The 27,810-nt window shown below is 35.1% G+C and overlaps 2 protein-coding genes across 9 annotated transcripts in view; one reads left to right on the top strand and one right to left on the bottom strand.

Annotated features, from left to right (window-relative positions):
- Vav (Vav guanine nucleotide exchange factor) overlaps positions 1-27,810 on the bottom strand; it is a 384,489-nt gene that overhangs the window by 169,056 nt on the left and 187,623 nt on the right. For 6 of the 8 annotated variants that reach the window (XR_011334865.1, XM_069839772.1, XM_069839777.1 and 3 more), the window contains 2 exons: positions 24,351-24,468; positions 2,094-2,272 (listed from right to left, as the gene is read on the bottom strand). Coding sequence is in view for 7 of the 8 variants with exons in the window: in XM_069839772.1 (XP_069695873.1) it covers positions 2,094-2,272; positions 24,351-24,468 (297 nt within the window). In the remaining variant the exon portion in view is untranslated. The remainder of the gene's footprint in view (positions 1-2,093; positions 2,273-24,350; positions 24,469-27,810) is intronic. The other 2 variants (XM_069839780.1, XM_069839779.1) reach the window with 1 other exon arrangement.
- Positions 11,167-12,285, top strand: LOC138708668 (putative nuclease HARBI1). The gene has a single exon (XM_069838754.1). It carries the CDS (start codon positions 11,311-11,313, stop codon positions 12,283-12,285), a length of 975 nt encoding a protein of 324 aa, XP_069694855.1. The 5' UTR covers positions 11,167-11,310.

Here is a 27,810-nt window from a genome sequence, read left to right as displayed (position 1 = left end):
TTTTCCTGCGAATGACATGTAGCCACTGTTTCTTTAAAGTTTCCTGCTTAGGAAACTGATGATACGAAAATGGCCGACCTTGATTTTTGCACAAAGGAACATAACAGTAGTCAGGCATTGCAGTTTTCTGTATCCCCTTTTCATATATTATTACAAAATAATTAAATATTAGTTTAGAACTGCACTGTAACACCACTTACGAACATAGACAAAATGTGAAAACAAATGAATCGCAAAAAGCGCATACCGGCTATTTCAGGGGAGACATCTATCGGTAGTAGTTCAGTACACTCCTATTAGTGCAAATGAATTTACAAGGTGCATATTACATTTCATTAAACAAAATTCATCCTACAAAAAATAGTATTAATCCTAAAAGCTGTCCTTACCAAAACAAGAACAAAATTCTAGTTAGTGCATTGGCTGATATATCAAACAAACTTAATATTCAAATTGAACAGACAATTCTGGAAAGAGGATACACAATTTACTTCAATAGTATCCATTCCACACTGCAACATTTTTTACCTCATCAATGTATACCGTAAAGTGGGGATATTTCGGACGCAGGGGTAACATCAGACGGTAATTCAATTTATCATATTTTATGTTGGTAACACCAGTTCACCAATGGGTCTTTAAAAATGTGCAGAAACATACGAACATAGTAAAAAGCGCGGAAAAGATGCTAAGAACTGGTGTTACCAACATAAAATATGATAAATTGAATTACCGTCCGATGTTACCCCTGCGTCCGAAATATCCCCACTTTACGGTACATTGGCAGACTACATTAGGAAGAGGCAGAAAGAAATCACAAGAAGGCTAGTCATCCATATAATATAATACATAATTTGGATTACTCTTTCTTAAAAAAAAAAAAAAAAGTTTGTATCTAATTATACATCCTCAGACACAGACAAAGAAGCAGGAGACTCTACAGTAGTGGACATAAGAAAGTTGTTTAAGAAGGTGATTTTTTTTTAAATAAACCATAAAGATAACTGGCAACTACTTTGACAGTGAAGAAAGAAGATTCTGATTAAGGATCTCAAAAATCTATACTGTGAGCTGCTGAAAATAGACAAGGCAAAATTTGAAATGCTGCAGGATTTGAAAACATTCATGCACAACATGATCGTCATCTCTTTTATGATAAGTAGTCCAACATTTGAGAAATTTCCTGTCACTAATTAAATTGGTACATTTCTAAGCATTTTACTGGTATTAATTACGTTTTGTGCTGACTGAGATTATAGTACTGGCAGAATCTACATAAAGTTTAATTTTTAGTCATACAGAATTTATCTGTTATGGCAGTGGTCGTCAGCATTCACTGAAATTGGTAAAGGGTAAGCAGAGCAACGTGTTGTGCCCCGTCGTGCAGGAGAAAGAAAGACGTAACGAGCATACCCGCCAGCAGCTACGAATGCACCATAATGTAGTGTCTTCTCCACGGGTAATAAACGCTAGCTCGAGGGTGCTGTGTTATGGTAAGAATGGTTATTAGAGGTTATTCACTGGAGCGAATTTTTCTCCTCTAATAACCATAGTCTTGCAGAGTTTAATTACATTTCGAGGTGAAATTTATTAAACTACCAATGATAGAATGATGGAAAGAGATACTTTCACGTTGCTTTTACTTTTATATATCAGAGGGCACTATTAGAGTGGTCCCAGAGCAATCTGTATATGAAAGTAAAAACTGTTAAAGGAAGCTGCAAAGACTTTTTTTTATACTTTGCATAAGTCATTTACTGAGAACAATATTACAATATTCATTGTGATATTTATAAATCTATAATAACTTACAAATTTATTATATTTTAATTTTCTGCATTAAATAATTAATATATAATATGCAACTATTGTAACTGGGTTCACTCTGTACATGTTCATATCATGAAATGATGAATGAATGAATAAATAAATAAATTACTGACGACTTCATGAGCATGCTGAAATTGAACTCTTTTACAGAAAAATGATTAATATTGTTCTCCAAGGTCTAGTGGTTACTATGATTAAAAATTTAAAAACAAGTAATGTGAAAGTTCACCCAATATATATTTAATCTAATGTTTATGAATTACCATAAGCACTCTCGAAGAACAGGATCTGCCCATGGATCTGGCGGAGATGGAACAGGCCTCTGATGATGGTAGACAGGTGGCCGAGGTGGAGGAATAGGAGGCTGTGGCTGTCCACAACGTCCAGAGTATTGTATGCATGTTTTGTGGCTTGCAATAGAGCACCTGTCACATCTATAACCCTATGGAAAAAAAAAAAGAATATATATATACTAATTCCACAAATTGGGACATCTGGCTGACATCTACGGCTGACCACTAGGATCCAGAATACAAAGCAGAGGTTAAATTAAAAATAAAACACAATATGATTTCCGGAGAGAATACAAAACAATGATAAATTTTAAAATAAAGTACAATTTGATTTCGGAGAAACATGAGATGAAAGTACAATGAAGAATAATGAAATGAAGTAAACAATATTACGTAGTATTATACAAGTGATTGTGTAAAATGAATAATGAATCTCTCAATATCATTAGACAAATTTTGTTAATGTCCTTGTTAGAAAATTTAAGAGAAAAAAGGAGAATGGTTTTGGTTAACTTAAATGAAGTTCCTCTAGCACCAAAAAGAAGTCCTTTCACTTCCCATGTATTAACATTCACTTTGTATTTCTCACTGAAGTGAGGAATACATAGATTGTAAATAGACTTCTTTTCATCGTTAACATCATTGGCCTGTTGAGCATCCTTCTTAAAACGGACAGTGGGGTCAAGAATGAGGTTTCTTTGATTCCAGCGATCGATGACTATAATGTCTACTCTTCTCGTTGACCCATTCTCAGCCAAGCAGTGCACATCTTCGTAAACCTCCCACTTTGCCTTCCGAAGAGTGGTTGCGATGGAACTTCTCACATTTTGGTGGCGATTGTTCTTCAGTAGTTCTCCTTTAGAGCAATTACTCAAAACATACTCAAGGGTTTCTACTTCGCTGTTTTTATTTTGAAAGGAACGACCTGGCACAGATCGTACTGTTCCGATATTTGTGGACATCTTTATGGCATTAGTCCACTCTGAGGATGATATCCCTCTTCTATTACTAATTCAAGAGTTGTTTTTTGGATCTTCACTGTAAGTAATCATTCCTTTACCTTTATGTGGAAGATGACACCAATTATTAAATGACCTCAGCCGTAACTCAGATCTTAAACTTTGTCCTGTCATCGAATGTGCTTCTGCGTTGATGGGAATGTTTAATTGTCAAAGAGATCCTTGTTTTTCAGTTTCAAGATTCCTGCAGAAATGCAGATGTTCGTCATTTATTTTTAGAAGACTTCTGGCAATATTGTAGTGTTGGAGGTGTACTTCCCATTCAGCATTAAATAAACCAAGGCCATGAAGATTCTTCAGAGCATATAGCATGTCATTCAGACAATTGTATGGTAAACCCACAATTTCCTTAGCATCTGTCCAGGCAATTTTATCAATATCATGTACGAAAGATTTTGGAATCTTATTCAATGTGTACCTTGGAGCGAATTAATGATCTTAGGCCATATATACTGATTCATAATATTCAGTTTTTATCAGGTTTCAGTAAATTAGTGGTGATTAACTTGTCAGTATCTTCACCAAAAGTTCGAATAATACAATTTCTGCAGAAAATGTAATTCCCAAATATTTGACGATTTCACCCAGTCTAATAGAATTAATTGTATTTCCACAATTCAAAGTAATAGTGTTTTGGTTGAGATTACCATGTTTAATGTTAATCAGATTACATCTTTGGGAGTTAATATTCAAGCCAATTTTTAATACACTTTGAATCGTCAAATCTATTAATATAGAAACTGATTCAAGATCCTTACTAATGAGGGCTAAATCATCGGCAAAGGCAAGAATTGAGACAGGGCTAACAGTAGGAGATAATTGGTAACCGTATTCTTGGGCTATTTCAGGATATTATCAATAGCCAAGTTAAAGAGAACTGGGGATAAAGGAGAACTCTGAGCTACTCCCTTATAAAGGTGTATGTCATCACTTTTATTTAACCCTGTTTCTATTTTGATAATGTTATCTTCCATCAAATTAATAATTAAATCTCTGAAGTTGTTTGGGATATTCATATGGTAGAGAGAGCATTTTAAATGCTCATGTCTTATATAGTAAAACTTGCTAAAACGTACCCTCTATAAAAAGGAAACCTGCACAAACGAAACATAAATTTGGGAATGGAATGATTTCCTATGTAAAATAATACTTTAAAAACGGAAAACTGCCTAACACGAAAACAGATCATTTTTGTGCACCATTTAGGGGGAAAAAAAAAAAAAAGAAAAAAAAAAAAGAAAAAAAAAAAACCTGACTAAAACGGATCATTTTAAGCGTAACTATTGCTAAATTCTTTCAAACCATTTTTAATTTTGTGATAACACTGTACGAAGCATGACATAATTTTTTTTGTGAAACTGTACATGCAATGATCTGGACGACTTTCGCTATTCTTTGTCAGGCGTTAGGGGTGAAGCTTCTCTAACCATGTCACTATTCTGTGCTTACTGTCAAGGACCCCGACAGGTTACTGACCTCCTGTACCATTACTTCTTCCAACCCTCTTGAATTTTCTGCCATTTATTCTAAGTTTTGTGCTAACAAGCCAATACAGTGATAAAGGACAGTGCGAGTAGAATAAAACTGTGAATGATTGTAGTGTAGTGTCAATTTAGTTTCACATTTCTGTTTATTCATTCCGAGTTTTGTGTTAATATGCCAATACAGTGTTAAATAACAATGCCAATAAAGTAAAACTGTGCGATTTAATAAAAAAAAGCATAGATGACCAATTTTATCATGGAAGAGTGGCTTCATAATTTTAATGGAGCAATGAAACGTCAAAGGCGTAAGGTCATACTGTTTTTAGACAATGCTACCTGCCATCCAAGGATTGATTTGTCAAACGTGAAGTTAATCTATTTTCCATCAAACACAACTTCAATTACACAACCGATGGCTCAGGGTGCAATTTACACTATGAATTGATGCAGGACACGAAGGAAATCCTACAACATTCCCCTAAAAAATCGCGGCAAAGCACTTTAAAAGAAATATGGGGGCCAAGAAATTAGGACGCAGAGAGAGGGAGGCTGCAATTAAGTTAATAATTATGAAAATAAAATTCACTTTACATGCACTGTAGTAACGTTTATTTGAAATTATTTCTTCAATGTGTTCTTCCTATAGTGAGCATATTGCAATAGTCTATTCTTAGCATTGCCAAAACTCAACCCTTTATAAAACGAAAACCTGTGAAAATGGGGGGGGGGGGGGGAGGGACTGGAATGATGCTTATATGAAGGAAAGCTATGCAAAAGTCCTTCTTCTCCAATTTTGCATCCTGAAGACACCCGTTGATAACTGATGAATTTATATGAGTGCCAGGTATAGACATAAATCACCGTTGCTGATTTGACAAGTTAACAAAATTGCAGAGATATTTATCAAGAACCTTCTCTATCATTCTTCTCACTACTGAAAATATTGATATCAGCCTCCAGTTCGTCAACTGGTCTTCTTCACCACCTTTAAATAGTAAAATTATCCTAGCTGTCTTAAGAACATGAGGACATCTTTAATTAAGATTGCACTTGAAACATTATCAGAATGGAGGGAAAATAATATTAAAAGGAATACATTTATTGTATTGTAAGTACTTATTTACATTCCATGGTTTAAGCACACTGCCTCATAGCTAGAATATGGAACATGTCAAAAAGATCCTAATAGTACTACGAAGTCTTAATTCATAGTCACAGTCTTGAATTATATACAGAAGGGTTTTACAATATATTAGTACAACATAAGGGGTTAGTATCGATACTTAAGGGTACACTGATGTGAAATTTGAAATTTCTAAACTATTCTATATAGATCTCTGAACTTTTGTACAGTTGTCGTACTGTATACAAATAGTCTGTGTACAAAGTTCCATCTCATTTGATGCAGAAATATATGAATTATTAATAATTTTGTAATTTTAAATTGTGTAAATTTAGCTTTTCTAAAATTGCTACTCCTCCCACAAATTCAAATATTTTGGCCTGAAATTTTGTCTACATACTTGTCAGACCCTCGGGAATAAAACTCACTATACAATTTTTCCTTTTATTCTACTAAAAATAAAAAAAAAAATAAAAAAAATATTTTATGCACTAAAGTGTAAAAACGGAAAAAAAAAATCAACTCGAGCATAAAGAAAAATTAATATTAAATAAAATATGAATGTTAGGTATAATCCTGATAGTAAGTTTTGTTAAGAACACATTCAGAAACCGCTACAAAAAAAATCATGCATGTAGTACAAAATTTGTAGGAAGAGTAGCATTTTTAGCAATGCAAAATGTAAAAAAACTGAAAGTGGAGAAAATTGACTTCAAAGTTTGGGATGATAATAATAAATAAGAACTCAATCTTTTTGAGTTTCTAGGCATTTTGAGATATATACGCTTATTATACGCAGAACTTACTCTTATATACACTACCATGCAGTGCACACCTAACTGCACTAGTAAATAAAGGTGACGACTGAAAAAAAAAAAAACATGTAAACTTATGAAAACAAATCACTATAGACTGTAGACACTATTATAACACTAACAATAAAACTGTTAGAAACTTGCAAATATTTCTGTATAACAAAACAAAAACCATGCATGGAAAACACGTTGTTATGGCTACTAGCAACAAATGGAATTTTTCTTTAGACAAGAGTTGTGGTCTCCTTGGTAACTGAATATTTTTCAAAGGAAAGCATCCTTTGAAGTGACATCTGTTGGATCCTATGAAGAAATATTTTGAGAAGTCGAGAAGCTACACTGTCTGAATTAGAAATCTAATGTACACAAATGTTTGTGGAAATTGCAACACCAAGAAAGATACATGTGACTGAAATGAAATTGATACCTCAGATTAGGTACATAATATACAAATGATTAGAATTACAGAATTGTACCTGATCTGTGACCGTGAGATTTCTGTATGGTGTGAAGCTTCCATGCGCTGCAATCAGAGCTTCTAAGCGTCGTGGCATGGAATCAAAGAGAGATTGGATATGTTCCTGGGGAATCTCCCTTCACGCAGTTTGTATGCGAATCCACAAAGAGTCAAGGGTCGGTGCTGGAGGACCATGACGAACAAATTGCCAACCAACTATTTCCCAGACATGTTCAATGAGCGACATGTCTGGCGAACGTGCAGGCCAGGGAAGAGGATACCCGTCGTTCTTCAAAGAAGGCTTGCACAATCCTCGCCACATGTTGCTGGTCATTATCCTGCTGAAATATGGCATGTGGAGTTGCCTGAAGGAGGGGATGTACTTCGGGCTCTAAAACCTCCCTAATGTATCGATTGCTGTTCAGATTGCCCTGAATACGTAGAAGGCGAGATCGCATATTGTATCCAATGGCGCCCCAAACTATCACACTAGCGTTTCTCCGCTATGCTGCTCAACAATGCAGGCTCTCAGATTGTGTTCACCGCGGTAGGGTCTAACATGTATGCAACCATCATTGTAGGACAAGTAGGACTAGCATGACTTGTCCGAAAACACTACATTTTGCTACTCAGCACGCCAGTGACCGTGTTCACGTGCCCATTATAGTCTGAGACGTTGGTGGTTTCTGGACAATGGAAGCCGACGCAACGGCATGTGAGCCACCAGTCCATCCCTCAGAAGACGGCGACGAATGACGGCAGATAGATCAACACACGATGCAGTACTCCAACGTCGATTCAACATTGTGGATGAAGCTGTACGGTCTGTCACGGCCAAGAGGATAAGATGGCGGTCATCCCGTGCTGTGGTCACATTACGTGGTCCAGTATCTGCTCGTCTCTGTGTACGACCCTCTTCTATCCACTGGTTCCACACACTCATCACTGTCATAGCAGCATGCCCTGTACGAGCCGAAATATCACGATATGACAAACCTGCTTACTGGAGAACAATCATTCCCCCCGAACTCATTCACATGCTGATATTGCGGCCTTCCTCGTCGACGAGGCATACCTACACTAGATTCATGTTTCCATTTCCTTTGGAAGCTCTGCACTGACTGAGCAAGGCATAACATTGACCTTGCTGGTGAAACAAGAGATGTCACTGCTTGGCCTATGTGTACGCCGTTTCTATGGAAATGTAATCAATTATTATTGATGGTACACTGTTCTACACATCTCCCGAGATTGGAGTCGTTTGGGCCATTCTTTCTGGGTGTTGTCTTTTCACAAACAGTAGTGTAATAAATAATATATGAAATACAGCGTAATTTCCACAATCGTCGCAGAATTCAGAGTTGAGGGCGTGGACGGGGGATTTACATTACCAGTCAGAGCGCGCAACCTTTTCGAAATGTGGCCCTAACAGCTGATAGACCGATCGTATGGCCATGAAAATTGGCAGAGGACATCTCTACACCATGAACAATTTTTTAAAGATAAAAACAAAAAATCTATATTTTTGACCAAAAATGACAAAATTTCACATCAGTGTATCCTTAATACAAGATAGAAATATTCATGCAGCATTGTTTAAAATCATAGACGGCGTGAGAAATTAGTTACTTCTTCAATTTAGTCCTAGATAATCTTATGTTTTGAATTTGATTTTTTATATTCATAGGGAGACTATTAAACATTTTTACTGTTATATAATGCACTCATTTTTGATAGCACGATAGACTTGCCGATGGAGTAAGAAAGTCATTTTTATTTATCTTATGAACTGTTGAATTAGTTACAAAGTTTTCACGATTACATACGAGGAAGTTTATTAATGAAAAAATTATATTGATAGCCATGGGCATTATCTGTAGTTTTTTTTAAATGGTCCTACTCGATTCCCTAGATTTGGGACCTATTATTATTCTAATTACTCTTTCCTTTGTAGTAGGAATATACTGTTACTATCTGTAGAATTTCCCCAGAACATTCCAAAACTCATTATCGAGTGGTAATATGCAAAGTATACTGTTTTTAAGCTATTGATATTTACAATCTCTTGCATAGATCTAATAGTATAACATGCTCAATTTAGTTTGGAAGTAATTTCTTTAATATGATTCTTCCAATTTAATGTATTATATAGACTTGTAAACCAAGAAACTTGGTAATTAGGTAAATATTTCAACAGATATCAACAAGGACAATAGTGGCTGTGGTGGTGGCTGTGGTGGTGGCGATGGTGGAGGAGAAAGAGAAGGAATATGAAGACAAGGAATATGGAGAAAAGAAGTATGAAACAGACGAAAAAATAATAAAAAAAACGAGGACAGGAAGTGGGAAAATAACGATAGCAAGGAAACAAAATAAAAAGAAAGAACCTGAGGATGACTCTCCACTGAAATATGATTGTAAAATACACAAAAATAGTTTCAAAGGCAATGTCAAGACTTTAATAAAGAACAGTTAATTGTTCTTACCAACTAAGTTTCAAGAAAATGCTAGCAGAATTCACAATCAGACATTCTTCTGTTGAAAGCATGGTAATTCTTTATAAATTCATGAAAATCTATGCACTCTTCATTTAACGGAAGCACGTCACCAGGGTATCTCTGCACAAATTAGCATTTTTATTTTCTTATTATATGAGTTATAAAAGTATTATGATGCTGTTTCGATTTTTTTTATGGAAATACACGTTTTCCTCACTCTTAAAACTGATCAATTAGTTTTGGCCATGTTGTCTGTCCATCTGTGAACAGCAATTTCTCCTTATTACTGCATGAATTCTGTTTACATTCAGTATGTACGAATCAATTTAACAGAAATGATGCACACTAAATATAATTTTAGTAAAAAGTTAATCTGTCTTTAAATGAAATCAATAACACACAATGAATATTTGCCATTCAGTATGTACGAATCAATTTGACAGAATTTATGCACAAGAAATATAATTTTAGTAAAAAATGAATCTGTCTTTATATACAAGAAATATAATTTTAGTAAAAAATGAATCTGTCTTTATATGAAATCAATAACACAAAATGCGATTTGCTCCAAATCAAATTTCGATTTTCTTCGTGATTTTTCGTATTGTACAGAATAAACTGACAAATTATATGATGAACTTAGTATGGACAAATAAACATTTTATTAAAAGAAATAATAATAATGTATCCTTTCTCAGAAAATAACACAACACTAAGAATAAATAAGTCGAGGTAATCTTTTGATCTATATACCAGTACTATATGTTTACTAGCATGTCCTCATGAAATGATTACAATTTCGTTGTCATAGATAAATATATCGAACATTTCTAATAATAGGTAAGGCCAATCTTGGCTGGAATAACCTCTATATGATTAGGGGCATAAAGTCAAATTTTTAATAGTCTTGTGGAAGATCATGCTGGATTAGCTCAGGTAAGTTCATTGGCATAGGCGCCACACTATCCAATTACTATAATCTTTTCGCTGTAAGAAAAATTCTAATGTAAACAATAGCATGTGACAATTCCATCATTCTTGCTGAGATGAACTATTTTTGTACTCTTCTCCCTGTTTATTTGTATATTTGTTTACTTGTCTCACACTATTGCATGTTGCCATTATCACGGCTAAAGATAAACTCTACAGCCCTGCATTAAATAAATAATAAAAAAAAATAAATAAATAAACAATAGCACACGACTGAAGTGAGGTTTCATCGGCCGCTGTTTGGCGCCATAGATTCTCAGAATGTGTTCCCGGGCTGCGTTCACAAACTATTACTCAGAGTAGAGTAACATCGGAGAAGAGTATTACGCGAGTAACTTCGACTTTTACTCCGAGCATGCTTGTTTTCTGAACGACCAGAGCACGGCTACGCTATGTGGGACTTCTGAAATGGACCCGTAATTAATCTCTCGTTTCATGTCATTCGATAATAATCACGCATAGAACACCTGTTTCCTTTCGTCAGCTGACGGTAGAAGCAATGTAAAAATGGCAGACAGAATAAAACGTATAAAACGTGTCATAGCATTCACGATATTTTCATTTGTCAAAAATTTGGTGTTCAGTACGAGGTAATGAAGACATAACATTAAATATTAATGTATTATATCATGAAACGGCATTCTAGATTAAAAAGAATACCCTGAATATTATATTAAAACTGTGTGTCCATAATTTTAAAGTTATATTTTATGTTATTTTAGGACGACTTGGATGACGAGGAAGATGAATTTGCATTTATTTGCACTGGGTTACAGAAGGAAGATACATCTAATAGAATAAATGGATAATATAGTGAGCAGTTACGACGAAATAGAATCCCAGAGGCATTTCAGGCTACAGAGATCAACATTTGAAAAGTTGCTACAAGTAATTGCCCTTCTCTTATGCATTAATCAGAGTAGAACAGGTCGGCCACAAGTTGATCCACAAAAGCAATTATTAGCAGTGCTTTGGATATTAGCCATCCCATATTCATATAGGTCCATTGGATTAAAATTTGGTATGGCCAAATCTACTCTTTCAGTTTGTTTTATGCGAGTAATAAAGGCTTTGTGTAATATAGCTCCTACTATAATTAAATGGCCACAAGGAGCAGATGTTGGAAAATCAAGAGAGTCGTTTAAAAAACTGTCAAACATACCCAATTTTATTGATGTCATTGATGGTTCTTACATACCCATCAAAGCCCCCAAAGAAGACTCAGAAGTTTACATAAATAGGAAATGTTTCCATGCTATTACTTTACAAGGGATTTGCGATTCATCACTGAAATTTATTGATTGTCTCATTGGTTATCCCAGCTCAGTAAGTGATGTAAGAATATTCCGAAATTCAGACATTTATAGGGATATTATGTCCAATCCTCGCCACTTTTTCCCACAAGATGAATTTATATTGGGAGACAAAGCTTACCCTGTGATGGAGTGGCTTATCCCTCCTTATGTTGATAGAGGCAATCTGACGAGAATTCAACGTCAATTTAATTTCCAGGTGTCACAAACCAGACAAGTGATTGAAAGAGCATTTGCACTACTTAAAGGTAGATTTCGAAGGTTGAAATATCTGGACATGAATAGAACTGATTTAATTCCAGTGACTGTACTAGCAGCATGTGTATTGCATATTCTATGTATACATAACGATTTCTTTATTGAACAATACATAAATGAGGGACTAAAGGTTCAGGATAATGCAGATAATGCCGAGGATGATCATTTACAGAACCAAGAAAATGGCTATGAAAAAAAGAAATAATTTAGCACATCAGCTTTACTTTGCAAGAAATATTTAAAGACTATACATATGATGAACAGAAAATAGTTTATTCTTGGTTCACACACGTTTAATATTTGTATATCAATATGATAAAACATTAAAACTTGTTAAACTAACATTTACTTAGTACTGTGTGAACTATTAAAACTTAAGGTAAAATTAAAAAAGAACACTATGATGAAACAGTACAGACAAATAAGTACAGTTTTGTTTACAATTTATCAATTAGTTTGTCCATTTTTTCACTGAATGTTATTATCGCTTCTCTTTGAACTTGTAAAAGTTCCTTATGTCTACGTTCTTTTTCTTCTTCCTTTGTTTTGCTCATTTTAATACATTCTGAAACAACCTTTTCGAATTTTGTCTTTTTCTTTGGTGGTTCTTTGCCCTCTTTCCTTCCGCCCCTTACCACTTCACTCGCTATCATTTCACTAGCCTCAAGGGCTTTGTCATCGTCATCGTCATCACCCAGATTAATGTCCCCACCTCTACTTGATGATGCTACTGCCACTGGCTGTATATTTGGCTTTTTCCAAATAGTTGGTGAAACTCATTAAAATATTGAAAATACACGGCTGAAGCGCCTGTCTGTGTAGCCTTCATGTTGTCCACTTTTGCCTGGTATTTCTTTTTTAGATATTTGAATTTAAATTCACATTGTTTGGGGGTGAAATTACCCCCAACAGATTTCACTTGATCAGCAACACATTTCCAGACTATATCATTCCTTACCGAAGAGGTTTTAAACCATTCAATATTCTGTCTGTATGCATCTATTAATGAAAGCACATCATTATGAGACCATCGATTGCATTTGTATCCACATTTTCGACCTCAGGGGGGTCCGTCACCTCCTTCCTTGAAAGTGGCTTCCTCATCTTCAACCCCACTTGTAGTAGGGGGATGAGCAACCTCCTCGCGGGTGCATGGGACATACAATAAGTCACCTAGAATAAAGTCAATACATTAAAAAAAAAACCAAGAACAAGAAAAATAGGTCAATGTTAAAACTTGCATTGCTGGAATAAATACGTTTACAAGGGCAGATATTAGATCGTAAGCGAGAAGATAAACTTACTTCTAGTATAAAAAAAATAACAAATAACAGGAGTAGTGACTATTATGTATTTTAATTAAATTTTGTTTTCTTGTTAAATTACATTTTGTAATAAGGTATGTTGTTATTAATCTATGTAATGATAGAATTCGTCAGCCTCTGAATTTCATAAACAGATTACGATTATGAGCTTATTATTTGTTAAACCACTTACCTTTTTCATTTTGAACTAAAACATGCCCCTCTTCATTGAATATATTATTTCCTTGTGCATCAACAACAAATTGGAATTCCATTTTTGCACTGGTATGATAAATTGCACGATTTCAGATAAATAAGCGCGGGAGTTGACTGCACATGTCGAGTAGGATTTACCCATCACAGCACATGGAGTAAAGAGAGTACACTCCGGAGTGTGCTCTTTGATATTTATGAACGCTGGAAAAAGTAACTCTACAGCGAGAAAATTAGTTTTATGAACGACTGGAGTAGACTCAGAGTGTACTCAGAGTCAAGAGGACTAGTAATATATATATGCCTCTTGCTCCGAGTAGAGGAGTAAGACTTTATGAACGCAACCCCGCCTACTGTTGTACATTCTGTTTCATGTCAAACATTTCCCGTTACTCGTCAAGTAAGCCTAACCTCACTACTATGCATTCGTTTGCTTACGAAACATTTATTTTATAATTACTGTACTTAAATTATTTTTAAGTCTTATGTCTTCACAAAGGACAGTTGAGGATGCAGAAGCCATACTTCAGTATCAAGTGCTTACGTGAACAATTACGAGCTCAAGTGACGCCAGCTTGTTACAAGAACAGACTACGTCGGTATTACTGTTGGTATTCATCCACGTTCATAGTACATAACAAAATATAAAAGTTGCTGTTGTTGTTTTCTAATGCCAGGCATTTGACAATAAAGTCATTTGACCTCTTGCACTCCAATATTTTTCAAAGATATTATCATGACCAGACACTGAAGCACAGATTTTGAGGTGTTCCGAATCCATTTCTTGGTTTGAGTTGCACAATGGACAGTTAGGGGACTGATATATTCCAATTCTATGCAGGTGTTTGGCCAAACAATCATGGCCTGTTGCCAATCTAAATGCAGCTACAGACGATTTTCGTGGTAAATCGGGAATTAATTGTGAATTTTGATACAGAAAGTTCCATTTTTTCCCTTGGGATTGTGTTATCAAATTTTGTTTGTTGAAGTCTAAGTATGTAGATTTAATAAATCTTTTCACAGAGTAATACGTAGATTTAGTAACAGGTCTGTAAGTAGCAGTGCTGCCCTTCTTTGCTAAAGCATCCGCATTCTCGTTTCCCAGGATTCCACAATGGGATGGTATCCATTGGAATACAATTCTTTTATTGACTGATATTAATTGAGAGAGCATTTTAGTTATTTCTGCTGTTTGAGATGAAGGTGTGTGTTTAGAGACTATTGATAGAATAGCTGCTTTGGAGTCTGACAATATAACTGCATTCCTAAATTTATTGATGTGGCATAGAAGATTCCTGAGACTTTCCCTTATTGCAATGATTTCACCATCAAAACTTGTTGTTCCATATCCAAGAAATCTATAAAGTGAGAAGAGACAGCACGTAACACCTGCACCGGCACCTTGTTCTCTGGAGATCAAGGATCCGTCGGTGTATAAATGAAGCCAGTTTTGTGGAGGGTACCTAATATTAATTGTCTCTAAAGACAATTGTTTCAGTATTTCAGTGTTTACTTCTGATTTCAGTATTTCTTCTGTTAAATTTAGATTATATTCTATATTTAATAGAGTTAAAGGGTTTGGTTTAATTTGTAAGTTTTCTTTTAAATTCGGGATATTGATTTTCTGTTTTAATTCTTGAACAATGGATATGAAACTTTTTTAAGTTTTCAATCTACAGAGAGGACTGTATGAATGCCAATTGTTTCCTGGTAATCTGATAAGTTTTTCATATAGAATTAGTGCTTTTTCTTCTATTGTCATTTTGATGCTGTTAATATTAGTGAGGAATCTCATAGAATCTATTGGAGTTGTTTTGATTCCACCAGTAATGAGTCTGAGAGCTTGGTTTTGAACATATTCTATGTCGTTTATGAAAGGTGAAGTAATTAAAATTTCTCCGCAGTATGTCAGCACTGGCTGTATAAATATTTTGTATGTAGTGTTCAAAGTATTCCTAGAGCATCCCCATTTCTTTCTTGCTAGTCTTTTTAGAAGGGAGAATCTTTTACGAGCTTTTTCAGAAATGTATTTCAGATGGTTGCTCCATGTTAACTTACTATCGAAAATGACTCCAAGATATTTGGATTCATAAGTCCTAGGAAGGTGTTGGCCATTGTATTGGATATTGAATTCTCTTTCTTTTTTACCGAGTGAAAATATTTGATAGTTACTTTTGCTTAAATTGAGTGTCATCAAATTTGATGTATTCCATTCATGTAGTTGATTTAGAGCTTTAAGAGCAGAATTTTGAATTTTGTCTCTATGTCTGTAAGATCCGAAAGTCCACAAAACTATATCATCTGCAAATAGTGCTGTTTTCATGTTTGATTCCTCTAATAGGGAGGGTAAGTCATTTATATAAATATTGAATAAAGTTGTGCTGAGGACAGCGCCCTGAGGTAGACCTCGATATGTTTGTCTGTAACTAGAAAGTGAGTTATTGAATTTAGTGGCAATGAATCATTGACTAAGGAATTCTGATATCCATCTGAACATATTGCTGGAGATACCTAATTTCTGGAGTTTTAGTAATAATTTATTTCTCCAAACAGAGTCATATGCTAACTGAAAGTCAATAAATATTGCCAAGGTATCTTCTTTCTTGTTAAAACTGTCTTTTATTTCTTGTCCGAGGCGTATGACTTGTTCATTGGTAGTGTAGTTGTCGAAAGCTGGCTTGTCTTGGTGATAAAAGATTTTGGGATTCTAAATACTAAGTTAATCTGTTGGAGATCATGGATTCCGTGGTTTTTGCTATCATGCTTAATAGTGCTATTGGTCGATAACTATTAACATCATGAGCAGGTTTCCCTTTTTTGTGAATTGCTACAATGATTGCTTTTTTCCAAGCTGCAGGAATTGAGGTGTTCCATGATAAATTGAAAATGGATAAAAATACAGACTTGGCTTTTTCCCCCAGATGTTTAAAAAATTCGGAATGAATGTTGTCGAGGCCAGGAGATTTCTTGGTTTTTAAATTTTGTATAGCTAGAGTTAATTCTTTGGAAGTATAATATAGTATAGTATAATATAAAAGTAGCTTTTCTTTTACATAGCGTTTTCCATATGAGTGAAGTTATATGTTTCATCATATTTAACAATTAGAATTCAAATTTTTATTTTCAAATAATACAAGATTGTGGTTTCCAAATATGAACTATATTTTCCCGCGCCATGTGAGTGTTTCGACTGAGAGCCAATCACGGGTATGACAGCAACGTGCTTATGTTTACATTAGGATTTTTCTTACAGCGAAAACAGTATACGCTCATTATTTGATTATATATGATACATTTTCTATGGGTGAGAAATCTGGCAATCAGCAGATCACGACAGAGTTGAAACATTGGTTTTCTTTGAGAAATTTGCAGTTGCTACTACTACATGATGTCTGGTATTCATTTGTTCATTCACGTTTGACTCGTATGTTGACAGCTAAGTTTCAACAATACAATTTGTATGCAATGGACTGTATAAGTATTGTCTATAGGTTGAGTGGTTTCTTAACATGCTCTATGTGTCTTCTTAGTGTTCTAGTCCTATTAATGAATTAGACATTGCATAAGGAAGTGCAGAATATTGTGTCTTCCCTTGCATTGAATATTTTACAAATTGGAGAAGCTGATGGGTTAAATCTGTGCAGGGTACTGTTCCATTACCAGATGACGAGAGGCAAAGGTCTGTAGATGTCATGGTTCATTCACATAAATTTTGATGCCATTGAGCTCTTTCAGAATTTAAGATTTTCGCCAGTTTTGCAAGATATTCATCATCTGTCTAAATTTGTTTGAAGATTGAAGTATTTCATTTTACTATAAGAATATGCGGGAGTTTTCTTCTTTTTCTTCTTCTTCTTCTTCTTCTTCTTCTTCTTCTTCTTCTATCCCTTGTGCCTTGCAGCGTCAGGTCCTCCACTCATTTCTTATCTCTCTCCTGGTCCAATGCCAATCTTCTTATTTCCTGGATTTCCTTCCCTCTTCTCCTCACCACATCATTAACATATTGTTCCCATGGGAGTTGAGTCTGTGGAATTAAATATCCTGTTCAAGCAGTCCCATCTTCAAGATTTACGGATCCATGTATAATATGATTAGAGAATTGCCAAATTTCCTCTTGATTTCTTCCAGTGTTAAGATCTTGAGAAAGTGTTTGTTCTTGTTTAGAGGAAATTCCAGGGATGAATATGTACCATACTGAGGGATTCCAGTTCTTGGGAGGGAGAGGGGGCATCTCTCATATTGGTGGAGTTTTTTCAAGTTACTGGTAGATACACTATTGTATGTCGAAAGGATTATGTGCTAGTTTATCTTCCTGAAGAGCACAGATTAGGTGGTAAGGTGTACATCATGTACCCTTGGTCGAAATGAAAGTGGCCGGTCTCTTGAGCAGTGAAAATTTTGTAAGTCCCTTTGGGTGAGCACGCAGTTCACTACCGTAAACCTCCATGCACCACTTTAGTTAACTCCATAATACAAGGCGCTGATTTGGGCTACTTTCAACAGCATGCTTCGAATCTCCATAGAGAATTTTTTTGTTTTGTCCTTTCTTTTATTTTTTAAAACTAGTTTTAGGTAATACAGTCAAATAATTTTGCTTATGTTACTTCATGTTACTTACAGATTACAAAATTGGTGAAAATTTGTGGTTATAATTCCAGGAAATTGGGATATATTTTGTCACCAGAATTATAGTTTTCTTCTTGTTAATTACTATGTTTACGCCCTGATGATCGCGGATTTAGATTAGCATAATAATCATATTTCCAATAGCACAACTTTCAAATAAATTACTGCCAATTATTTAACCATCAACATATTTACTGAATATTCCCTAGGCAATAAAGTGCAAAGTAGCAGAGATTAATAAAATAATTAACACAGTATTTTAATATGAAAGCCCCTAATTGTCGTCTTTAGTGTTACTTCATCAAGCGTCAAAAGTTTCTATAATTATAAAGCACAAAAGTATTCTAAGGATAAAAAAAATTACGAAAACCTGTTATATTTTCACTGATGCATTAAAAAAAAAAGTTTAGTAGCTCCACCACGATCTGAATTCGGAACCTCACAAACACTTAGCTAACGCTCTACCACTATGCTCAGAATTCTACTGCAGTAAGAACGGCATTGTAACGAGCAATGGTCATATTCCACTTGAGAACCTGTAATACAGTATATAGTGTTTGTGTTACAATATTCACTGTTTAAACACTCTGAAAGATCTGTCTGTTTTAAATCTCGTATATGAATTATTTTCTCGGAAGATTTTAGTGATTAATAGTTGTGTTTCCCATTATAACTACTAGAGGAATATACGCAATCTTTTGAACAAAGCCTGGCTGTTCCGAGCACTCACGGAAATACCCGATTCGAACTTGGTCTCTCAGATGCTGGCCACTTTCATTTTGACCAAGTGTACAGTCATGATTTGCTTAGAGGTCTCATGGTACTTGCCCTGATTGATATGTAACCTGAAATGGTACATAGCATATATCGATGTGAAAATCTCAATTTCGGAGATGTATCTTAATGTATCCAGCTGTTTGCTGACAACATAAAGTCCACTATAGTCCACTGTAGTTTATTCAGTTGTTGTTTTTCACGAGAAATTAGGGGTATTTTGATCGGTGTTCATTATAGACGCCTGTTGCTAGTAGCCTGAGTTGGGGTGAGTCAATATATTCTGCAGGGCTGTGTCTTCTGCAACCGGTATTGATGAGTTTAATTTACTTCTTTTGTGGTTAATGGATGGACAGTATAGAAGAACCAGATCTTCATCATGAGTATTACACCACAAGCAAGTAGGATTATCAGAAATGTGAAATCGGTGTTAAGTACAATTGAGTGACAATGTGACCTGTTCTGGCTCTTGTTAAAAATGTTTGAACATGTCTGGGCAAGTTTTTGTACATTTCCAGGTCATTTGGTTTCTTTTGTACCGACTGTAAAATTTTTCCTTTGTCAGAAGAGAGCCAATTGTTGATCCATAGGTTTGTAAAATGAGACTTTACTGAAGCAAAAGCACCGTATAGAGATATCACTTGAAGAGGTCTTGGTTGCAAATATGTTGCTGTTTTGCAATATTATCGACTTTCTCATTTCCAGGTATGCCACAATGACTAGGTATCCATTGAAATGTTATTTCCTTTTGGAGGTCTTTTAGTTTACTTATTTGTTTCTGAAGCGGAATAATTCTATGTGCATATAGGTTTGGTACATATTTAATTATATTAAATATAGCCCCCTTAGAGTCGGTATGTATGCAAATAGATTTTTCAGAAATTTGAGTAACACACTGAAGAGCTGCATCAATAGCTAGCAATTCAGTGTCAAGACTGGAGGAGGATGAACATGGTATGAAATAACTTTCTTGATATTTTGGAATATAATACCCTGGTCCTGATGTCCCATTATTAGGATTTAGAGATCCATCTGTATAAATTTAAAGGTGATCCTTATATGTGCTGCAGAGTAGTTCCATGGCATCTAACTTAAGAATGTATGAAGGATCATTTTTGGAATGATTTCCTGGAATTTGTATGCTATGTTCTGGAATCACCCATTTCCATAGAGGAATTTCGTTCACAACTGGAGTTTTAGCAGTTTTCCCATTATCAAACAACAATCCTGTAGACCTATGAACATCTGGTGGAATAATGATTTAACTTACATGAAAAAACAACAGAAATCTGCTCGGCAACAATGGATGAAAACGAGGACAGTTGATGACTAAAATATAATAAAGCAAGAGCAAATATCAGAAGAAGTATTCTTGAAGCCAAAAGAACAAGCTGGCAGCGATTTGTTGGGTTTTTAAACCGAAATACACCGCCTACAACTGTATGGAAAAGATTTAAAGCCATAGAGGGGGAGGGAAGAAAGTAAAGAAAAGCCACTAACACCTTCCATATTTCAAGTCCTCAATTTTGGTTAAAAATTTCTGGTTTTCTCAGATCATTGGCAGATCATATCACATGATTCGCAGTGATTTAACCTAACATAGCATGTATATCATAGATCAACCTAAGTTAAGTCCAAGCAACCACACTAATATGACCCGAAAATTACCAGTATTATTTTTAAATGGTGAATTTGTTTGTGTGGCCCTCAATTGCTTTTATCCTTTTTCAAAGAATGGATGATGCAGTATTGTACTTTTCTGAGTTAACAAATATTCGCCAACTTTCCAATTTGGCTTTTAGGATTCTTTTTAAATTTTGCTGATGCATTACATTCTATTTTATGTTTTACAGTTTTCAGTTTTTCATTGTTTCAAATCTGATCATTGTTGTTTTCTAATGTTAGTTAAATTCTTATTCCTATGTACATGTATTATTATTATTATTATTATTATTATTATTATTATTCATCAATAACAGTCTTGGATTAGGCCTCCTGGCCTGTTCCGCTTCCAGAAGAAAGTTGATCTTTCTATCTCTTCTTTGGTCTTCCGATGTCTCGTTTTCCATGAGGTGTATAGTCCAATAGTCTCTTGGGTAACCTATTGTTGGGCATTCTTAATACGTCATGTTCATACCAGTTGTTGCGGTAAGATTCTATAGTATCTGTAATGGTGGTGATATTCAATTCTGTTCGGATGTCAGCATTCCTTTTATGGTCGTAAAGAGTATATCCTGCAAGAGGTCTTAGCAATCACATTTCAGCAGCTTCTATTCTTCGAAGTTGTCCTTTCGTTAATGACCATGTCTCTGATCCATATAATAATGCCGGGACTGCCATAACTTTATAGAATTTCAAAATTATTATTATTAAGTTTAATTGTAGGAATACACACACTTTGGTTGCCTCTATGCTAGTTTGTGTGACTGATTCTGAAGTCTGCTGGTTTGTTTTGTGTTAATACAGCCAACATATGTTGAAAGTGATTATAAAATTTAAAGTGATTTTACAAAGTGTTCACATTTCAATGACTACGCTAATAGTGGTCACAATTTTTAAACAGTTTTATTTTTTATATATTTTAGATCATATCACATGACTTGCAGTGATTTAAATCGGCAAATACACCCAACACATGTTCAAAGTGATTTAAACTTTTAAAGTGTTTATACAAAGTGTTCACATTTCAACAACTCCGCTAATAGTGGTTACAATTCTTAAACAGTTTTATTTTATATTTTAGATCATATCACATGACTCGCAGTGATTTAACCTAACATAGCATGTATATCATAGATCAACCTAAGTTAAGTCCAAGCAACCACACTAATATGACCCGAAAATTACCACATTAAGTTCCATCTAATAGGCAAGGTTTTCATCATATTAATCTAACTTCACATCTGAAGATGATACACAAGTATCAAAAACGTTAATGAAAATTTATTTATTTTATGATAAGCAAAGGCGTTTTGTACACATATAATTATAGTCAAACATTTGTGTTAATAGTTTGTTTGATGTTTCATCATAAATTTACTAGTTTGCAGAGTTTATTCCATCTTGTTTTTGGTGGTCGGTTATTGTTGAAGGAGTTTTGGTCATCTATGGACACACTAGTGAGATCTGACATTATCTTGCTGAAATATGGCCTAAGGGAGGCATCTGCAAGTATAACAAACCAATTGGTTACTTAACAATGCTGTACCAACTATAGGTTATTCAGCATTGATAGAACTGATAATAGTGGAATGGTATTTGGTGACATGAGGCCGAGGATTCGCCACAGGAACATCTGACATTCGCCTTACAGTTGGAGAAAACCTCTGAAAAGAACTTAGTCCAACCAAATGGTTTTAAAATGTCATTATGACATAATGTGCACTCCATGAGAGAGAGAGAGAGGGGGAGAGGGAGAGAGGGGGAGGGAGGGGGAGAGGGGGGGAGAGAGATATACAAGAAAATCAACAAGTTGGCTGTTACAGCAAGGCTATCTACATTTATTTCTAAAGATTTGCCTGCCAAACTGGGACCAATATCTCTTCCACATGGCGAATCCACTACCATAGGTGATGAGAATTCGCTTCTCTGGTCAAAAAGTTCAGCAAGATACATCAGAAACAGATGCTGGACAAAGAAGAACTTGCGAAGTTCAAAATAGCTTCCAAGGCTGTTACGATGCTCTTCCAGTATATTTCGAATTATTAAATCTATATCATTGAATATAAATATAACCAACAAACTGCCTCTGATAAATCTACAAAGGACTTGATTTGGTTACTGCACACTTTCAACTTCGACAATTTTATTTCACTATTATTTAAAGAGAGTTTATAGTACCTTCATTTTCATTCTGAAGTTCTAGTACCAGAATCTCGGTGACAGAATCTTACACAATTGAAGATAATGAGTTCCTAATTGCCAAATATTACTTTTCAAAATATTTTCTGATGTGAAAAATGTGTTTTTATTCAAGTGAGAAAACTTTTTATATGAAGACTACAACTGACACTGTTCAACACAGCACAATAAAAAAAAAAACATATATTAAAACTTGAAGGTGATGGTGAGACAGCCAAACTATGGAGCCCTAGGCAAAAAAAATTAACAACATTTATTGATAAGGAATTAGCCCATCAGTTTAAAAGTTTGTCAAAATGCATAATCGATATTGTTGATAGTAATTCAAAATATTTTAAAATAAATTCAGTCAACCAGAAATACTACATATTGTCTTTGTTGTTAAGGTAGTCCTCCTTTGTTTTACATTTTAATTTAAATTAATTATTTTATAATTATAATTACTGCTAATAATAACCACTGTTATAAAACTGCACATCTCCAATACACAAACCACACAGTTATGTTAAAATATTAGTTACTATTTTGATGTACTGTATATGCATTAATAACAGACTCTTCACTGCTCATACCATTACTAGCGATTGAAGCATTTCATTTGAGATACTTTTTTATGCTTCACTTCTTACAGGATTTTACAGGCCAAAGATCTTTGAAGTTTTGGCCCTGTGGCATCTCCTTTGAACCATGGCTACATGTAACTCCCTGAACCGTAAGAAAATGAAACGAAAATGGTATGTCTCTTGCATCAGGTAAATATAAATTTAACTGCGAAAAAAACTTAACACCTAAAAGTTATCAACAAAAGTTAATTACTGATAAGTTTAATTGTATCCCCTCAACTAGAATAAGCAAAGTTTGCGCCCAAGCTACATGCCTCTTGAATGGAGACCAAGTGATACTACAAATTCTGAAATCAGTTTGACAGACAAGCTATTGTTCTACGAGTTTTTAGGCTTTCATGGTGACTTTGATCAGACTTATGTATTCCATATCCTGGAACTTGACATTTTGAATGTTTCGGTACTACATATAGGTTCCATCATCAGAGCAGATAAGTAAGACCAGAGGGGTTGCCCACTGTGTTGGGCTCATCATGTCAGGCTAATCCGGATGACTTAAGAGTCGGCAATCCCTCTGGTCTTACCTATCTGCCATGATGCTGGAACCTATATGTAGTTCCAAAACATTGGGAATGTCAAGTTCCAGGACACAGTGGAATCTAGTTTTAAGCTACTATTCTGTTTCAAAACATAGTCTTAGGGCTCTATGTGAATTAATCTATGGTCTATGTTTTTTGGTAAAATTATACTTTAACTTAATGTTATAAATTGTGCACTGCCTTTCCATACTTTGTGCATTTACCTCTATCCTGAGCCTAACCTCACAGAGAACAAGTGCTGAGATGCGGACAATATTTTAATTCTGATTACAAATTATAAATTATAGGTCAATTGACTTCGCATTTTATAAAGATGTTAATAATACATACCTGAAATATCATTCCTTTTAAAAATTTACTGCAATGGTTGCAGGTTGTAGGTTTGTCAAATGTGTACATCGCAAACTTGTGATCAGTTTTTTTACAACCACTTGGTTCAATGTTATCCCTAAAAGAAAGGGAAAATTATTAAAAAACTGCAATAAGTAATATTTAAAAGAGCTTTTATTTTGAAGGTCAGCATGAAATCACTTTCCTATATCCATATGCAAAATTAATTTTTTTTTTTTTAATTTTATTGGGTTATTTTACGACGCTGTATCAACATCTAGGTTATTTAGCGTCTGAATGAAATGAAGGTGATAATGCCGGTGAAATGAGTCCAGGGTCCAGCACCGAAAGTTACCCAGCATTTGCTCGTATTGGGTTGAGGGAAAACCCAAGAAAAAACCTCAACCAGGTAACTTGCCCTGACTGGGATTCGAACCCAGGCCACCTGGTTTCGCGGCCAGACATGCTGACCGTTACTCCACAGGTGTGGACTGCAAAATTAATATTAGTTTTCAATTCTATTATATAAAGCTTACTGAATTTTACTCTCACTAGAAAAAGATTGTAAGTGTACACAAATACCAAATTCTAATATGGTTCAATAGAATCTTACTAATAATAGGAATAACTTAAGAACGTGATCAAATGAAACCCACTGTTTCATCTATGGTTCACAATAACTTAATTTAAAATATTTCTTAAGAACTCTCGTTACTATGAGAACAAACCCAAGCAGCAGGTAAAAAATGGTTCGTGATATAACAGTTGGAGAAAGTTTCATGATGGAAAATCTGTCCAAAACACATCAACAGGCAGTAATTCAATCCCTTGGCATCGGAGATTATCAATCTCCAGAAATCCATAGACAAACCATACTTCAAGCTTCATGCAGTAAACTAGAACAAGTTAGGAAAACTGTTCTTGTTTTATGATGAAGCACATCAACACATTGAGAGGTGTTCAGGAAAACCTGGAGTCAATGCAATGACAAGTTTTATCACTCACCACACAGCCTGCATTTGTCACTTTACGACTTTCAAGAAGGAAGTTTTCAAAGAAGGTAACCAATGACGAGCTCATGGGCACTGTTTAATAGTGGTTCTGTAAACTGTCACAGAATGCTTTTTGCACATGACACTGGAATACTGGCATGATTGCCCCAACACAAAAAAAGCACAAACGCTTTCTTTTAACATCAACTATTTTATCTACAGGTAACACATTTAATACAAGGACTGGAAATAAGATAGTAGCAACAAAACATTTATTCTACAAACAGAATAAGTTTGCATTCCTTCAATATACCTTCCTGCCATATTTGAAATCTTCTGCCACATATCTGGAAAGTGCTGGATACCAGTAGCAGTGCAATTTTGTTGACACTAATGAATGAGTGCCCTACTATTTGAAGGATTTCATCTCTTGTGTGAAAACACTTCCCTCAGTGTGGTTCTTTCAGTTTTGTGGAGAGAGAAAAGTTGCAGAGACGCTCATGTCTGTTGAATAAGGAGGATGTACAGCAACTCCCACAACTATCATGGTAACAAATCTCTCACACGAACAGCAGTGTGACTTCAGGCACTGTCATGCAATCACATGTTTGGAAATTTCGGTGTTTTCTTGGTAGAGCAGGAGTAACATGATGTTTCAGTAAGCATTGTTAACTAACAGTCTGGCCCGGAGGGACTGCATGATGGAGTATCACAACCTGGACATCATATGCCACTACTAGCAAGCAATACTTTAATACTGTCATTTCAGTTTTGACTCATAAGATCTCATCCATGTTTCATCCAGCATGATGATCCTCTCAAGGAATGTGTGACCTCCTTTGTTGTAACATTCCAAATGCTCACTTGTAAGTGCTTAACACTGCCATTTCTGAACACCAATAAAGTGATGAGTAGACATCGGATTTACAGCCACTAAAAGAATGTCACTGACTACACCAGGGTGGAAATCAGTTTGAAGAGTTTCTAGGCTGTTTAACAAGTCTCCGAATTCTAACAATAGGTTAATGAGTCATATGGACTGTAGCATGCATCTTTAAATCATGCACTGACATGCATATAATAGTTAAGACCATTAACAATATAATATATTTTATTTTGATACCATTAAGTCCAGTGGCGGCTCGTGGGTATTGAATTCAGGGGGCTGCATACAAAAATAAACCATGCAGCTTACCTTATTTAAAGATTAGTTTCATGCGCCTTGTCTTGTAGGCTGCAAATGTTTGAATCATCATCTTATTAAAATCCGATATGTCGTTTAACATAGTCTTTACAATAGAAAACATAGCTAATGCAGTCAGTCTCTCTTCTCTCATCATATTTCTGAGATAGGATTTTACTCTCTTCAAACATGAAAAGCAACTTTCTGGTTCAGAAGTTGTCATTGGTATGGTGATAGCTATGTGTAGTAGTTTCACAACTTCTGAAAATGAGGTCTGCAAGTTCTCAGATAGAAGAAACTGCAATAGCTTGCGTGCGTCACTGATATTTCTGAATTATTGTCTCTGATACAACACAGTGAGTTCCGTTATTAGTTTGTCTTTATCGAACATTGGAAAAAGCTTCACATATACATTTACTGTATGTCATTTTCAGCATTCAGCATTGTAGGATTCAAATTTTTCTTGACACAGAAGAGAAGATAATATCAGATGATCTATGAACTGGAATTGGGTGTTAGCTTGTGTGATAATGAGGTCACACACTTCCTTGGCTGCCGCAACCCTTGTCTGAATCCCTTCGACCTTATGACGCTTTTTAGGGTTTTCATTTTCACAGATCTAGCTGCTCGACATTACTTTGCACTGTTCTGTATTGTCTGTATGGCATTAACAAAGCTCGATATGCAAAGTCGGCCTTGGTAGCATAGTCGGTTGCGGGTTCGATCCTGGCCCAGGTCGATGGCATTTTAATGTGTTCAAATGAGACATGCTCATGTCAGTAGATTTACTGGTATTTAAAAGAATCCTGCGGGACAAAATTCCGGCACACCGGCGACGCTGATATAACCCCTGCAGTTACGAGTGTCGTGAAATAAACCATAATTTAATTTTTTATATGCAGATTTGAACCTTAGAAATATCTAACTGGCGATGTTGTAGTTGGTTGTATAATATATCTACATGATACATCAATAAATAAAAAAAACTGAGCCAGAAATTGAATTCAGGATCTTCAAGAGTACGCACCAGGGCGCTTGTCTCATTTATTGTGACGTTGTTAGATGTTTCAGATTCCATTATGGTTTGAAAACATTCTAGCAATGGTTCCTTCTTCTCATGAACAACATTTACTGTTCTTATTTTAAAATTCCATCTTGTTGCCCCAGTTAATGGAACTGTCTTTGAAACACATTAATCTAATACAGACTGTGTGGAGATCGAGAGAAGAAAGCAGGGATACTGGATAAATTAGCAAAAAAATATGCGAGCTTTGTAGGCTATTTT

Source organism: Periplaneta americana, chromosome 11, assembly GCF_040183065.1.
Source record: "Periplaneta americana isolate PAMFEO1 chromosome 11, P.americana_PAMFEO1_priV1, whole genome shotgun sequence".
Lineage (NCBI taxonomy): Eukaryota > Metazoa > Arthropoda > Insecta > Blattodea > Blattidae > Periplaneta > Periplaneta americana.
Note: the sequence above shows the minus strand (reverse complement) of the source record. Positions and strands in the feature narration are given on the sequence as shown.

What these genes read in the sequence shown, in the direction of transcription:
- LOC138708668 (XM_069838754.1), top strand. Translation starts at nt 11,311, where the DNA reads ATGGATAATATAGTGAGCAGTTACGACGAAATAGAATCCCAGAGGCAT.